The 16,754-nt window shown below is 42.7% G+C and overlaps 1 protein-coding gene across 2 annotated transcripts in view; it reads right to left on the reverse strand.

Annotated features, from left to right (window-relative positions):
• Nucleotides 1-16,754, reverse strand: part of aopep (aminopeptidase O (putative)) — a 59,890-nt gene that overhangs the window by 10,740 nt on the left and 32,396 nt on the right. The window contains exons 13-14 of one of the 2 annotated variants that reach the window (XM_080838785.1): nt 9,959-10,075; nt 2,538-2,782 (exon numbers count right to left, since the gene is read on the reverse strand). In XM_080838785.1, coding sequence (XP_080694911.1) covers nt 2,696-2,782; nt 9,959-10,075 — 204 coding nt within the window. In that variant the 3' untranslated portion in view covers nt 2,538-2,695. Of the gene's footprint in view, nt 1-2,537; nt 2,783-9,958; nt 10,076-16,754 lie in introns of those variants that run through there. The other variant, XM_080838784.1, reaches the window with a different exon arrangement.

Below are 16,754 nucleotides of genomic sequence, written 5' to 3' on the forward strand. Positions count from 1 at the left end.
TCGCTCTGGCCCAAGAGACTTCAGAGAGCCAGAAACAGAGCTTGAAGGTGAGGTGAGCCGTGGTGCAGGGACGAGTACGTGTGGTAAGGCAAACGCAACTGCTTGGGGAAGGTATTCATGGCGTCTTCATACATGTGCGTGTTTGTGCGCTAATGCTGTTTGGACATAGTCTTCAAAGGGGTACAGTCTTACAGTTGGTGAATTTGAGTTTAAGAAATTTTAGTATGAAGCCTGGAGATTTGGTCATTTAACTGTGATGTTTGTTTTTCCAACAGATTTGTTATTTGATAGCGCTGCAATGATGCAAAAAGAGAACAAAATGTAGGAAATACATTTGTCAACATAGCAGCCAGACAGACAGACACCGTCCATTTTAGCCAGAATTCTGAGGACATGTGTAACCAACCACATGTAACTCAAAACATCAGTTCTTTCACAGGGAGAACAGCAGATTTGCTAGCTGTAGCCACAGAGGACATCAACTGTTTACTGGAAGAGCTTAGCCATCAATCACCATCACATCCAAAAGGAACTGTGTTCAGGAAAGTTTTCTCATGTCTTGTTCGGGCAAACCATCATTCATGTTTTGTGGGATTTTTTCCAACTTTCAAATTGCACTAAGATTTCCGATGGTTAGCCACACCAAAGAACAACAAAGAGGAGGAGGAGTGGGGGGGTTACAAAAAAACAAAACATAACTATTATTTCTATGTGAGCAGTCCTTCCTTCCTTGACAGGATTACTTGTCTGAAGAGGTTCTCCTTTTGATTCTCCTCATCCTAGATTGTTGTGCTGACTACCCTTCCTCTCATCTCCTCTCCTTTCCGCCCACACTTACATTCTTCCCACTCAAGCCTAAGGCCTCATGGGAAACACAGGGTACCAGGGCCCTTGGCAGACACCCTGGTGTATAATACTCACTGATGGAACAAGATGAAACAAAAACAAGTTAGGCTGCCACACACAGTCAGCGTCGAGACCAATCGCACATGTTGCTGTTTTTACCCGGGGTGGCACCGAGAATGAAAGAGGGCAACTAAGGACATCCCCCATTCCCCCCGCCTTCCCCTACACATACACCATGCACACACACACACACACACACACACACACAAACGCGAACACACACAAACACACACATAATTACTCAATGACACAGTGGAAGAAAGACATAGACTAGGGGCATTTGAAAGAGGAGAATATCTCCAGTTGTGAGGGAGCAAATCTCATCTTGTTAATACAGAAGATAAGCATAGTGCAGGTTTGAACACAACACAGTTCACCAAGTTTATGCACAACTCAGCAGTAAGTTAGGCATCTAGGTGGAGTACCTAGGTTTCCCATTCTCCAGATTTTAACATTATAATTATACCACAACAAGTTGTCACTTTAGTCTTGGTTTAAAATATTCACAGAAGAAACATAGCTCTCTTAAAACTGTTAAAACAGCACTAAGGGGTTTTGGCCTAAAGCTGGTAACTACCTAAAAGGCAAAACAAACAAACGCCATGTTGGCACTAATAAACTAAATCTTGATCGCATGCTAACTGGTGTCTTTTGGCAATATATGGTGGTTGGCAATGTAAAGTTTTTTTTTCAACTTTTTTCATGAAGTGTGCCATCCTCGACCGAAGAACAGCATTGTGCATGGGCAAGTGGAAATGGCAGTTGTGTTTATCTGTCCTTCATATAACCATATTCGATCAAAATTAATTTGAAGATGACATCAAATCAAATCAAGTACCAAATCGCTGCATGGTGTTAATTCAACATTCAATAATAGAGAGAGCCTTGTTAGTGGACAAAAATATCAATTGGGTAGCCTTCATTACAGGTTATTTATTTGTAATTATAAAAAGTATCATATGTATACTTTAAATACTTTTGTTTGTGAACAATTAGTATACAAATTCCACTAGGGTCAAACTTTAATTACACTTGATACTTGTCAGGAGTTGAACCTCTAGTTATAGACAAAGGTAGCGTCGACCTTTTCCAATTAAAGATTCATTCATGACATAGTAAAGTTTGCCATCCAAGGCGATGCATGTTCCAACATGTGTGCTGTATATGCATGCTTCTGACTGAGGGCATATGGTGTAATAAATTGTGGAATGTCCCTTATAATTATGGTATCTCCCCTTTGAGAGAGATAGAAGAGAGCGAGAGAGAGTAGGAGAGAAGGCAAGAGAGAGAGGGAGAGAAGGATAAAGAAAGAAGGAGAGAGTTAAGGAGAGAGAGAGAGGAGAGAGAGGAGAGTGGACCTGCAGCTGTCAACCCTCGGGGCTCTCCCCAGGAATGCAGCTGCTGGGTCCAATAAAGGGAGAGGGAGCTGAAAGGGCACTTACATGGACAGATATGAATACACATGCACACACACTCATCTGTACATCACACACACACACGCAGTGAAACAGACACATACACTCATAAGCACACACACACACACAGACACAGCATCAATCATACTGTAAGCAGGTGTATAGACACATCATTACCTGTATCTGTATCTGTATAACCAACAGCATTTGGGGGTTTTCAATGGCACTTTAAGCCGCACTGAGCCGGGCTGGGCGGAGCCAATTAGCACTTCCATTACAACTTGAATAGCGCCAAACTGTGCCATGCCACGCTCATCTTGGACTCATTCCTGAGCAGGTCTGACATTGAAGATACTCTCTTTTTAGTGATTGGCTCAGTCTTCATCCAGCACTTCCCATAGTGTGTCTGCATTTTTGTATATCAAGACATGTATGAGGCAGATCTGTCTGAAAAGTTTAACCTGGAAAGTTTGAATAGTATCAATAACAAGATTAAACAGCAATTTTTTTTTACGTGGACATAGAATATGTTTATTTTGTTAATTCAATCATTATTACAAGTGGTATAAACTAGGCGGATTCTACGATTTATATTACATATATATATGGGCCATTCTATTGAATTGGTGCAAAGTCAGGTCGGAAATATTTAGATTTTTTTTATGTTTTATTCCCAAAACTTTGTCCGTATGTATATTGTACCATATCTAAACTACACATATCTAGTAAAAGAACAGTCAATTTTTATATTGTATTTTCAGAATGTGTTGGAATGTTTTTCCTCTTCCAAAAATTGTCACTACCGAAACATCACATTTACTAAAAGTATTATTATTGACCTGTTCAGATTGTGTTTCCTTTCCTTCTCTGAAGAGTATTTTTACAAATATTTCTTGAAGGTTTTCACATTGAAATCCATAAAAATGAATTTTTTACCAAATTTTCAAGTTCAATTTATACAATTCATCAAAATCTAAGTGCAATATTTCTTTGTAAAATGCAAAATACTGATCATATTGATTCCAGAGTTGTTGATTGATGAAATTGAACATACATTAATCCAATCAGTATCATAACATTTTAGTTGATTAATCAATATACTTAATTTTTTACAAAACATCCTGTGTTTCGGTAGTGCTGCACTGTTTCGGTAGTGACATCCAGTGTTTCGGTAGTGACTGCACTGTTGGATGGATGTTCATTTCTCTCCCAAAATCTTCCAAAAGGTGCTCTGGGCCGCCCTTTAGTCCACACAACACATTTATATAAAAATGATGGGATTTAACTACTTACCATTTCATTTTGACACTACCGAAATCATCAGGTCACTACCATATGTTTCGGTAGTGACTGTTTCGGTAGTGACAATTCTAGCTAACTTTAAGCATAAATAAAGAATTCTAGCAAGCACACGGCTTGCAAACAAATATTTGAAGAGGTGTACACACATACAAACATAAGATTTTGCATGAAACCCCAAAAGGTTTACTTAATTGAAGAAAACATGGGTTTCGGTAGTGACAATTCTTAAGGTTACAGGTCGATTTTCAGACTTTGGAACACATTTATATAAAACCTATGGGATTTAGCTACTTACCATTCAACCATGAGGGACAGGGATGCAGTGTCACTACATGGTCAAAAATGCAGGGTCGTGGCTAAAACACAGGCTCAGCCAATGGACTAAAACTCTTGTGTTTCGGTAGTGACATGAAAACTAGGGACATTTCACAGTAGGTGCAAGACTCTGTGGCTTGTAGGCCTCTCCAGGTCTCCGTCTAACCATCAGACGACCATGTGTTGGGCAAAGCTGAAAATTGGACTCATCAGAGAAGACGAACTAGGAGACCCTCCAGTCCGCTTTGATTCAATCCTTATGGTCTTTTACAAACCTCAGCCAGGCAAAGTACAACGTTGTCCCGGAAGAAAAACTTGCTTCCTTTTGCTCTGACAATGTTCCCCAACTCTGAGAAGTGTTTTTTCCAGCAGGGCAATGCTCCATGCCACACAGCCAGGCCAGTAAAGGTGTGGATGGAGTATCACCAGATCAGGACCCTGTCATGGCCAGCCCAATTTCGAGACCTGAATCCCATAAAAAACCTCTGAAATGTGATCAAGAGGAAGATGGATGGTCACAAGCCATGAAAAGAAGCCGAGCTGCTTGAATTCTTGCGCCAGGAGTAGCATAAAGTCACCCAACTGCAATGTGAAAGACTGGTGGAGAGCATGCCAAGACACATGAAAGTTGTGATTTTAAATCAAGGTTATTCCACCAAATATTGATTTCTGAACTCTTCCTAAGTTAAAGCATTAGTATTGTGTAGTTTAAAAATTAATATGAGCTTGTTTTCTTTGCATTATTCGAGATCTGAAGACACTGCATCTTTTTTGCTGTTTTGACCAATTGTCATTTTTCTGCAAATAAATGATCTAAATGACAATATTTTTATTTGAAATTTGGTAGGAATGTTGCCAGTAGGTTATAGAATAAAACAAAAATGTACATTTTACTTTAACACATACCAATAAATAGTAAAACCAGAGAAACTGATAATTTTGAAGTGGTCTCTTAATTTTTTCCGCGGCTGTATATATATATTTTTTTTAACTTAACTAAGTTTTATGAACTATCTTTCCTGAAAAACAACAGCTAACTTTGGGTAGAAGAAATATCTGTTTCCATCATCTTTTTTGTGCTTTCCTGAATAACGTCTTTGGGTACAGCCCTAATACACCCATAGACACACAAGGTATAGATGCTACCTTTACAAACTAACCCAAAGGCCACCCTAGCCACGAAGACTCTGAAGCCACAAAAGTAGATGCTCAGCCAACACAACCACCCAAACCTCTCCTTTTCCATTCCATCATCTCTCTTCCTCTTCTTCCCACCTTCAGCGACACATGTATAAAAACCCTTCTAAAGAGCTCCATGCTTTGCCTCCTGTGGGCTCTTTTCTGCTCTGTAGTGTGAACTTGCGATGGGGTGTTTTTTTTTCTTTTTTCTTTTTCTCTATAGAAAAAAATACACTGGCGGTACAATGTGGCCTGTGTGTTTGACTAACAAATGGTGTCCTGGCTGCCTGCGAGGTCACACGAGACCTCACATGAAAGAGGCTTGTAGCTCGCACGCTACGCCAACCGCCTCTTTCGCGCCCCAGAGCGGAGACTCTTTTTTCACATCTGACGGAGGCAAACCTGAAGCGGTAAACTACAGGGCTAGATGAGATGGTATAGATTACTGTTATGCATACCTCACACAGCCTCTGGCATGAGGAGTTGCAGAGGGGGAAAAAAAACGAAATTCAACCATTCACTATTCATAGGTCAAAGCTTGAAAATCAATTCCAAAGCGTTCCTTCATAAACTCCAACTCAATGTAAGTGATGTTTATCTTTATATACATGACCCACAGCAAATCAACATATTCTATCAGTTGTATTACTAACAACTATGAGCGTATTTCCTATTACACGGTGAGCTGAAATCTGAAATACCCTCTATGAACGCATTCTTGTGGGAATCTGTGGCTCTGTTATTTCCCTACCAGGGAATCCCAGTTTTATTAGCCATTCTGGTCCCTAAACTGGGCGCACCGAAAGTATATCTATCTAACATCTAATTGAAGTACACCTCCACCATTGCTAGACCAATTGAGACCAAAGTCAATAATCTCCCCTGTCTGACTACAAGCAGATAAACGACTCGACAACTCCTCACTCTCCTTCTACATTCAATCACTGTGCCTCCAGTTCATTATTAGCCCCGTGTTAGATCGAGACACCGAGAACCCCCCGTTTTGGCTCCTAGCCAGACAATCTGCTTGCTCCTCTTGCTGACCTCCTCTTCCTTTGAAACAAAAGAATAAGACTGTGCCAGGACTGGGATGCCGACGCGCTTGCTTAGCTTCAGGGTGGAATGTATGCAAATCCTTCTCCAAATCTTTCTGTCATCACCTGCCCACATCAACCCCAGTTCAGAGCCAAAATAAAGAGAAACCCTCCTGTCATTTGAGTAATGCACAGCATACACCAACAGGTACAAAACTAAGATTAAAATAAGACATGTGTATACAATTCCTCTCCTGCCATTGATGAAACCACTAAAACTCATCCCTGTTCCTCAAAATGACATGTTTAGAAGTTTTTTTGGTTTGTTAGGTATGTGTCGTGTGGAACGCAGGCTGTGTGATTTGTGTTAGTCATGGGTCATACACGGTGGATATACTCAGCCATGGTGCTGAATGATCATTTGGTTCATAATATGTTGTGTATCATATAAAAAACACCATATGGTCATGTTAACAAGGTTAAAACACTGGAGGGGTATGTTCCATATAACATACCAACTAGCTCTCAGACTTAAGAGTACTACAGCATCCACCTGTATGAATCTCACATGCTACTTCCAAAGCTCAGAGTCCTGTTACCCTGGCACTGCACACTATGAAAACCAGCCTCTTCACTTGGCCCAGGGGGTTGATCTCCTCCTCCTCCTCCTCCTCCTCCTCCTCCCTCTCCTTCTTCTCTCTCTCCCTGTCTTTGGTGACTCCAGTGACAACCATGACCTTCCACTCCATGCCAACAATGTGCTCTAGAATTTCGTTTTTCCCTATATACCCTCTAAAAGTGAATACTGGAGCTCTTTTTCTTTTTGGGGGGGCCTCAGCACCCCTGTGGCTCTCTGCTACCTCACTCCCTTTGGCCGAGTCCCAGGGGGACGTCCAGGACCACACAGGCGCAGAGGGCACTCACTGAAGCTAGACCTGATCAGATACAGTAACATCCTTTATCGTCTACAAAACAGTGCGTGTGTGTGTGTGTGTGTGTGTGTGTGTGTGTGTGTGTGTCTCAGGTTTCACTTCTCCTTCTGGAATGGCTGTGGGACTTTTGTCGTCACAGGGGCCAAAATACATTACCAAATAATGCAAATAATTGCCATTAATGCCCAAGCACTATCAAATAAGCATTTACAAAGCACACATACAAATCTTTTGTATTTTGGAGACTTGGAAATCCCCAACAACCACAGCGTCTAGGGATGGGAACCGAGAACCGGGTCTTGTTTAGAACCGGTTCCCAATGAGCCGAATCTTTGGAATCGTTAGCCAAATTCATAACCGGGTCTGTTAACGGGTCTCTGTGCCGTTTGCGCATGCACGAACTCTTACAATAAAGTCAGAACGCAGCAGAAATGGCAACTCGACAGAAGCGATCTAAAGTGTGGCTTTATTTCACCCGAACGGATGCGAACACGGTCACTTGTAACCTCTGTAAAAAATGTATTTCCTCAAAGGGAGGAAGTACATCTACCATGAATAAGCACTTGAGCACACATGGTATAACATTACAAGAATGTCATGTTTTCGATGTCAGCAGCAGCTCAAACGTCGGCGCTTCATCCCTTACTTGCCAAGGTAAACTCCTCAAAATGTTTTATCATAAGTCATAACGGTGTTACTCGTGTGTTATCAGCAAACGTTTGCGTTTTCGTGTTAACCATAACTAAACTTAGCATTGAATTGCTTAACAGAATGGGCGATGTTGGACATTGTCATATATTATAACTTACATAACTAGGCTAGCATAACTGTATAATCTTTCAACCGTTGGCTAGAGGCAGGGGCAGTGCTTGCCTCCCCTCTGTTGGTCCTAGGGTAGGGTTAGGCTGTACAAAAGACTCCGTTAATAAGCAAGCAACGCGTGCAGCTCCCTCAGTTTGACAGTTCGATATGGATAAGTTTCTCGTAGCCAATTCAGTGGCAGCAATAGCTAAGTGTTAAAATACTGAGTGCCTAGTTTGTACATGATACAAGTAATTATGTTTCAGTACGTTATTGTGTTTGTAGTGGACTCTACATTGCTATTAGAAGCGTTTAGAATAATAGTTCGCTATTTGCAATACAACCAAGCAACCTACAAGAAAATATACAGTCCTTTAGCTACCTCAATAACAAGGGCTGTATGTCAGATCAGAAAATTCAGCGATTTTGTTAGTGCCATTTTTTTCATTGTGCAAACCAGCGTTCGCTCTATAAATAATCTCCATTTCCATCCAATTAAGCTGATGATGACGTTCTAAATCAGACGGGTTTAGAGGCTGCTAGTCTGTCATCGTTACAGGCTGCAGTTAGTACGTCTTCTGTAAGGAAGGCGCATTGTTATTTGTATGAACGTTTATATTAAACAGATCACATTTTATTTAAGTTATGTAAGTTTTATTTAAATGTGTATGTAAACATTCTAGAAATGTATATAAAAGAACATTAATGTAAAAAACCCGTTTGTGCTCTTTTTTCGCCCCTTACCAAATTATAAGAATCGTTAAGAGAATCGATAAGGAATCGGTTCGATAAGCAGGAATTGATAAGGAACCGGAATCGTTAAAATCTTATCGGTTCTCATCCCTAACAGCGTCTGCCTCAAACCTGGTTCATCTCAGCCATAAGCCCATTTGTTAGGCTTTTGAGCTCACTAGCCTGGATGCCAGACCGAACTTAGCCCCGCCCACAAAATTTGATGTTGGGAAGTTGGGGAGAAATTATCAGAAGGCAGGATTCTGCCGGGCCAATCAAATTGTCAGGGCGGGCTTTATACGATGATGGACAGATGATCAACCAATGCTTGAGTTGAATTAACGGTAGATTCGAAATCGTACCAAGATGGCGGCGTCTCGGGAGCCTGTTAGTGGGACATATTTTATGTGAATTAAGCTATCTACACGACTTTTTTATGTCTACATTGACTCGGTTAGTTGTGTATGTGCAACACGAATGTTGCAGAGTATTGTACGTCTTAACTGAAGCTCTAGAGACCATTATTGTTAGGTTATTGCTAATGCTTAGACCAAAAATCCATTGTAACACAAAGTAGCTAGCTAAGCGTAAGTATAACGAGAGCATGCATATCTCACAGATATTGACAGTTTTTTGAAAGTGGAACACAGAGAAACGCAATCAAGGCATTTGTCGATCAAAAAGATGTTTTTGCCATCCTTCCTACGGGATCCGGTAAAAGTTTAATGTATCGGATGGTCATACTACGTTGCTCTGATTGGTTCTAGCAGGTATCCAATTGAGCGAAAAGGATTTTTTTTCCCTGGTTCGTTGAAACAGGCCCCATAATCACAGCTCAATGGAGCAGTATCAGACTCATATTCTGACTAGAATTATGAGTATGACATCGTCAGGCTATGTGCGCACAGGTTTAAATTACAAACAGCCTGGCTGTATAGTTTGTTGTTATCCTGTATGGTAGTTAGATAACTATGGAAACCTTTCTGACACACCGTGATATTCACCGTCCTGTCAGTCAAAAAGGCCTTAGAGAGGAGAGGCCTGTGTGGTGAGAATTATATGGGATATAGGGTACCCATAGAAATACAAAGTCATAAAGCGGATATTTAAATTCCTACCCACGCTTCAAAATTCAGTCATCCCATACCTGTTAGAGGCCGACTGTATGGGCATAAGGTGTATGTGCTAAGAGGATTGAACTGGACCTATAGAGATACCGTAGATATAATAAACATCGGCACTGAATGGTATCCACAGAAATACCACAGAAAACCACAGAAATACAATAAAGGTTTGTTGCCTGTCTATAATACTCTCTGTCTATAGGGGAGACGTAAGCTACCTCAGCGTCCTGCATCCTCAGGCTGTAGGTCCTCTCCAGGGTCTGAAGCACACCTGCACTCATCTTCTCCTCCTCCAGCAGCAGCTCCAGAAGCAACACTATCTGTTCTGGACCCATCTGAAACACACACAAGACAAAAAAACTACGTTAATGGAGTGCTTCACATACAAACCTAAAACGCCACATTTTCACTTGAAAGCCACCCACTGAAATTGAACACCCTTCTTCTCAATTCGTTGTCACAATGCACAAATAATTATGGGCTGCTCTTTGCTGAATAGACCAATCCATCAATTTCCTGAAATTCTGTATGAACACTGAGCCTTTACAAAACAGGCTTGAAAAGGAGAGAAACCCCCTTGCCTGGATCAAGGGGATGAATACCTCATCACGATCCATCAACCTGGGAGGGTTCATGCTACGAGTTACTAAGCAGCCCTGCTAAGTTTTTTTTACCCACAGTACCACTGCAAAGAGGCATCCATTTCTATTTTGAAGGGGAAATGATCAACAATCTATGAAATGTTGTACCCTTATACTCACTTAAAAAAGTGAGCATTGACATGGTAAGCAGTGAGGGAATAGTCTCTAAATGATAATTCAAAAATGTATGAGAAAAAAAATTAAGTTGGACAACACTATGACTGTTCCAATTAGAGTATTAGCACATGCACAAAGATGTCTGTGAAGTGTTAACCCCAAAAAAACATCTTCCTCAAGAATGGGCATGATTGGAGGTCGGGAGAGTATCTGAAACGAGCACATTACTTTATGGCTTTATTTTAACGTTTCAGATCAGTGACACTTCGTCTAAAACACAGTCTTAATTCCAGTGATAAACATCAAAACAGATCTGTCCCTTTTAATGCAGATTAGCATGAGGGAAATAAATGATTAAAATATGAACACACAGTAATGGACTAAATGCTGTGTAATGGGTATGTAGTGGTCAACACATAAGAACTGTATGGGTCTGGTGACATGCAGAAATAACACAGGCTGGTTGAGAACCTATTGTTAGCCACAAATACACACGCTGTGATGCAAATTGCCGTTTAAGGGTAAAACCCCAAATAATAAATCGCCTTTTGATTGGTGGTAGATGGTGTCCTGCGGTACGTTTGGAAGCACAGTCAGAAGTGTGCGAAAGCAGACACAATCTCACCAGAGAGTACCCTTTGGCCCATTAAGCTAAGCCACCTATCATTCTTCTAAACAGTTTGTATGTGTGTGTGTACCTGTGTGTGTGGTTATGTGTGTGTGTGTGTGTGTGTGTGTGTGTGTGTGTGTCTGTGGTGGGGGGTGTTTAGGGAGACGCCGGAAGGGAGGATAGGAGAGAGTGATGAGAAAAGGAGATGGGCAGTGGCACAGCTGCTATTATTACCACATTACTGCATCAGGATCTGTGGCTTACTGATGCACAGCCCTCTCCTCCCTCACCCTCTCCCTCTCCCTCTCCCTTGCTTCTTCTGTCCATCTGCCTGTCCTCCATCACAGCCCCCCCCCCCCCCCCCACTCTCTTTATACTAGCTCCAATTGGTGACATCACCTCAGTTGCTAATGACTTGCTGCCCGCACAAACACACACACACACACACACACACACACACACACACACACACACACACACACACACACACACACACACACACACACACACACACACACACACACACACACACACACACACACACACACACACACTCTTACTTTCTCCAACCAGAAATACACACACACAGACGGAAATGTCTGTTTAGGAATAATAATAGTTTATGTTCTCTCCATGTTATCTCATTTTTCATTCAGGGGCCCATTTTCTTTTCATAGATCCCGTTTGCCCTTAAATGGTCAGGGGGGTACCGTCTCCAGGCCCTTGCCTAGAACAGATGGCTGAGATGTGTGCGTGCATGGGTGTGTGCGAGTGTGTGTGTACGAGAGAGAGAGAGCGAAAGAGAGAGAGACAGAGAGAGAGAGAGAGAGAGTGAGCGAGCAGGAAAGAAAGACCCAACCTTAACCAGAAAAGGCACTATATTTGTCCCTATGACTAAAAGGAGAAAGTATTTCACCAGGGAGCCGGACTGTCGAACCCCAGAAAAAGCTGAAACACAAACAGAAGCAGCTGGCCAGGCCTCAACCCAAACAGCTCTAAAAGAGATTTGAGCGCTAAAGGCCGGACCGGAGGCCATATTGGTCGGCGCTCAGCCTCGCAGCAGATGTGGCCGCACAGGAAATGTGCGAGGCAGGGCCTGGGATCATTACTTGGAAAAGGCGGTAATAAAATTGGAGGGGCAGCTACCCAGTAATGCCATTTCCTCGAAACGTCAGCCTGACAGAGTCTAAATCTTATCCGAATCTTCGTTCCGCGAAAACAAAATAGGAAAATAACAAATAAATTAAGAGACATATAAATGCATAGCAGGATAGCAATGAGGACATTTGTGAGCTGGACCCTGCCCAAACGGTGATGGATCGATACGGTTAGCGCGGTATAATCCAATGCTAACAGAAGAAGTGGCACACCTTCCTGTGAAGACAGACAGGAAAACTGCAGGTGCAGGCACACTTCAGTAAATCTAGTCTAACTCACGATCGTCTTTCAAAGCACCATAGTCAAGCTAATGGGGTGTTCGCGTATAACTTCCCATGACTGTACGTTTTCACCTCCGGTGTGCTCAAAGGCCACCAATAACCGTCTGCACTCAGTGAACTATGTGCTGCCTAAAAGGCCTGCTAATGTCCAAAAAGCTCACATTTCTTCCCGTCTAACAAGCTAATTTCTCTCCTGATGAGATGAAACCATCATCATATTATTCCAGCACTATCTCCGGTCTGATCGGGTTACCTCTTAGGAGCGTAAGCTGGGCTTTTTGGCTCGAGGATACTGCAGGAATATTTTACATACTCTTTGTAGGTCCAATAAAAGTCAAACTCTGAGATAGTCATAAAGCAGCAGCAGCTATGATGGGATAGCCATATGGGACCCTCAGAAAGAGCGTCAGCGGCAGGCTGGACAGTTAGGAGTGGGGAAGACGAAGCCAGGAGAGCAGGAAACAGGTGACAGATCATGAGTTATACAAACCCCCCCCCCCATCTCCCAAACTACTACCACTGAAATGCAACAATGTATACTGTGTCCCTCGACCCCTAACTTCCCCAAATCAACCCCCCTCCCCAAGCCCAGACTCGCCCCCCCCCCCCCCCCCCCCACACACACACGACCACCAAATCCTTCATGTGACGCTACATCAGATAAAAGCCCTGGGGAACTTTAGAGAAGAACGGACAAAAAGAGAGAAAGAAAGAAAGAAAGAAAGAAAGAAAGACAGAAAGAAAGAAAGAAAGAATAACGCCATGCAGAGATGACAGGAGACATGTGCTATCCTATCCATCTGAACTTGTGAACCCTTGGCCGACCTCTGAGCTCATCTCCGCACCGCGTGCGGTTCCCAGCGGTGGGTGTGCGCCGGGAGAACAATGCCAACGCATTCTGACACATTTTCTCAAGGGTCGCGGCTAATTGAGTGACAGTTGGGAGTACAATAACATAGGAAGCCAGTAATATGTTGAGCAAACACAGGAAAATAACCCCAATGGCCGAATGTTGTTTTTCCTTCGCTGTTCATAAGGCTGTGTGTGTGTGTGTGTGTGTGTGTGTGTGTGTGTGTGTGTGTGTGTGTGTTTCAAGGTCTGTGTGTTCGTGTGTTCGCGTGTAAAATGTCCAGTATATATACACATATTCATGCTGCCCCTTTTTTTAATGAATGTCTCTATTTACTCTTGGCATAGATGATCAAGTAAAACAAATAGACCATTATGAAAAGAAAATATTTGGCCAAGATCCGAATCAATGGTGGTCTCTCTTTCTCCCTCCCTCCCATCTGAAGTGCCACCCCTGTATAGTATTTCCATTGCTGATAATGGGAAACGACAACACTAGCCTTTATTTGTAGTTACAATGGTCAAGCCCTTTTTCAGCGTTTATTTACGTACAAATTTAGCCACACTCCTTTTCGAAGGAAGCTGCTTTTTTTTGTAGAATCTGTACGTGCTCTGGAGACCCAGTGACTACACAATGGATGTTCACTGCCTGGTGAGCGCAGAAGCACAACTGAGGCACAGCTCTGTCAAAGAAGTCTCTCCCAGTCTCGAACCCGAGACAACCCCTCTGGGAGAGAGCTGCTGTATTCTGCAATTGTTTCCAAATTTCTATGGCAACGTCACTAAATACCAAAATTAGTAACCTGAGGCTTGGGAGCAATCAGCCTGTGTTTGGTGTGTTTGGGGAAGACTCAGTCACTAGAAAAAGCTCTCGAGGAGATGAAAAGTAGCGCTTTTAAGTGATTTTAGCATTTAAGCCTGCCGAGTCTTGTTTGGCGCTAACAAGCTATACTGTACAACATACCATCTGACTTTGAGGTATTGAAAACAAATCTAAAACAGACCAAAACAGACTACGTTTATTGGGATTAGGCTGTCCTCATGTGAGTCCTACCGAGGCCTAAAAATAAAGCCATAATGACAACATTTATGAAAATTAGTGCTAGCATTCTGGCAAAGACAGGTTGAAACTTTACCGGCAGCTAGATTTTTGTGTTACTGTTGGAAAGTTCTTGGCATCTGTGATGGCCATCTTGAGAATTAAACATCTTACATTTCTGGTGCTAGTGGTTGAGTATGAAAAATAGTTACTTTAATTATAGCTATAGCTAAAGTAGCTGCTGAGGAGCCATTTTAGTAATTTACTGTTCAGTGAGTCTGTACTTCCCTAAACGAAAAAGTTTGTGCTTAAAGTCTGAAAGATCGGAAGAAAGAGGGCCATTATTAGAATCGAAAAATCCGGCTAGAGGCATAATAGAATCACCCCCCACTTTACATTCCATTTGCACACATTAGTTATTCTCAGATAAACATGCTGCATTATAGTCTCAGGTCCATGCAATCTGCTCAGCCCAAAAACATGTTTCCCTGGAGGATTACAGCACTGTTCTGCTTCTGCTTCTGCCTCTCTCTCTCTCTCTCTCTCTCTCTCTCTCTCTCTCTCTCTCTCAGGTAGCTATCTCCATGCGCCTGCCTCCGAATCTGCCCCAAGACCAGAGAGTGACCGAGCCATGTGCTTATTCAAACAGTGGCTCCAGACGACAGTCGATAAAAACGTCACCGAGTGAAATAGATCCGCCGTGTTTTCAAAACATTATCCTCCTCATTGTGGAGGAGAGGGAGAGGAGGGGGGGAGAGAGCCACAGCCTGAGAGAGGACTCGAGGAAGAGAGGTCACGTCCTCCTGGATGGTACGCACAATAAAAAAGATACTATCACAGACGTCATACTTCCAAAGAACAACCTTTAGCTGTCTGGGACAACATGTGCACCGCACAAATACACATTCACTCATGCGTAACCATTACACGCTTGCAGCTAAAAACACCTAGCTAAAAGACACCTTAAGTCACTGGCTCATAGAGAAAGATTGTGGATAACATGCTCAGTCAGAAATTGAGGACTTACTGTCTCCCACATGTCTGTGTCTTCACTTGTTCTCTTCACTATTCACTAGTTTCACAGCATTTCAACAGAAAACTCTTTGGGCACAAGTAGCAGTTACAGGTGACATGATGTCACGTTCACACATCTGTGATGAAGAATAACTTATGAAGGAAAGTTCTCATTTGGTTAGAACATTAATAGTACGATCAGACTCAGAGCTATGTCCATCTCTCTGACCTTGAAGTTCTGAGGTTCAAAGCATCCTATACACTAATGGTTACACAAAAAACCTCATCACGCAAGTCTTCCTCAAACTTTGTTTCACACACACACAGCCTCTTCTCATGTCTCTGCAGGAACTCTCAGCGTGTTTATAAATCAGATCCACTCAGACACCCATGGCTGGGCTTGTGGTTCGATAGAAACATAAATGATCTCCCCAAAATGGCCATATATAGCTCGGCAGTGTGTCCCCCACACTCATCCTTCGTTCCCCTCTCCCCTCTTAATCCCCCCCCCCCCTTCATAGATAAACTCCGGGCTGGGTTGGGCCGAGGGGGGCTTAGCCGCCTATTGAGAGCGGCTCACTTCACAGCTGGTGGATCTTAAAGCAGGTTATGACAGGCTAATCAGGGGCCACCTAGTCAAAAAGCGAAACAGCTGGTAAAACACCACGTCGCCGTGACTGGGCCACTGCCACACAATGCCACTGCTTGCGGGTTACCACTTAAACCCGACGGTTATTTCGGTGGCCTCGAAGCTGCCTTTGAAGTTCATTCCTCGTCATTAACACGCAACACCTAATCAGCTTAGAGTTGTGGCCATGGTATTTCAATTAACTTGGAAACAGAACCTTCAGCAGGTTTTGAGACTACACCACTCTTCCTTCCTTTCAACGTACAGGGTGAGATGTTTTCTTGAACTCTATTTGATAAAGGGCAGCCTGGACCCTGAAGAACCCCTGGAGGCTACCTCAACAGGGCCCTAACATAACTGGCAGTGTCTCCTAAGAGAAGAGTGGTCCCATACAGTGTTAAACCTTTTGGGATTTTATAGTAGATTTCTTTTTTTATTTGAAGGGCAAAATCAAATTGTCAGTAAGCTTTAACAAAAGCCAGAGTAGCAGAAGAGAGGAGAGGAAAGGGAGGGTGATGGTTCAGTGCTGTTTTCTCTCTTTCTCACTCTGCCTCTCTCTCCTTCCTGTCATCGAGTGAGCGTACATCTCAGGGCTGAAGGCAAGGGAGCTTCCCTTTTAATCCCGACCTTTTTTACAGAAAACACAGAGAGAACTTGTGGAACCTTTTTACAGAAGA

The sequence above is a fragment of the Sprattus sprattus genome (assembly GCF_963457725.1).
Source record: "Sprattus sprattus genome assembly, chromosome: 5".
NCBI lineage: Eukaryota > Metazoa > Chordata > Actinopteri > Clupeiformes > Clupeidae > Sprattus > Sprattus sprattus.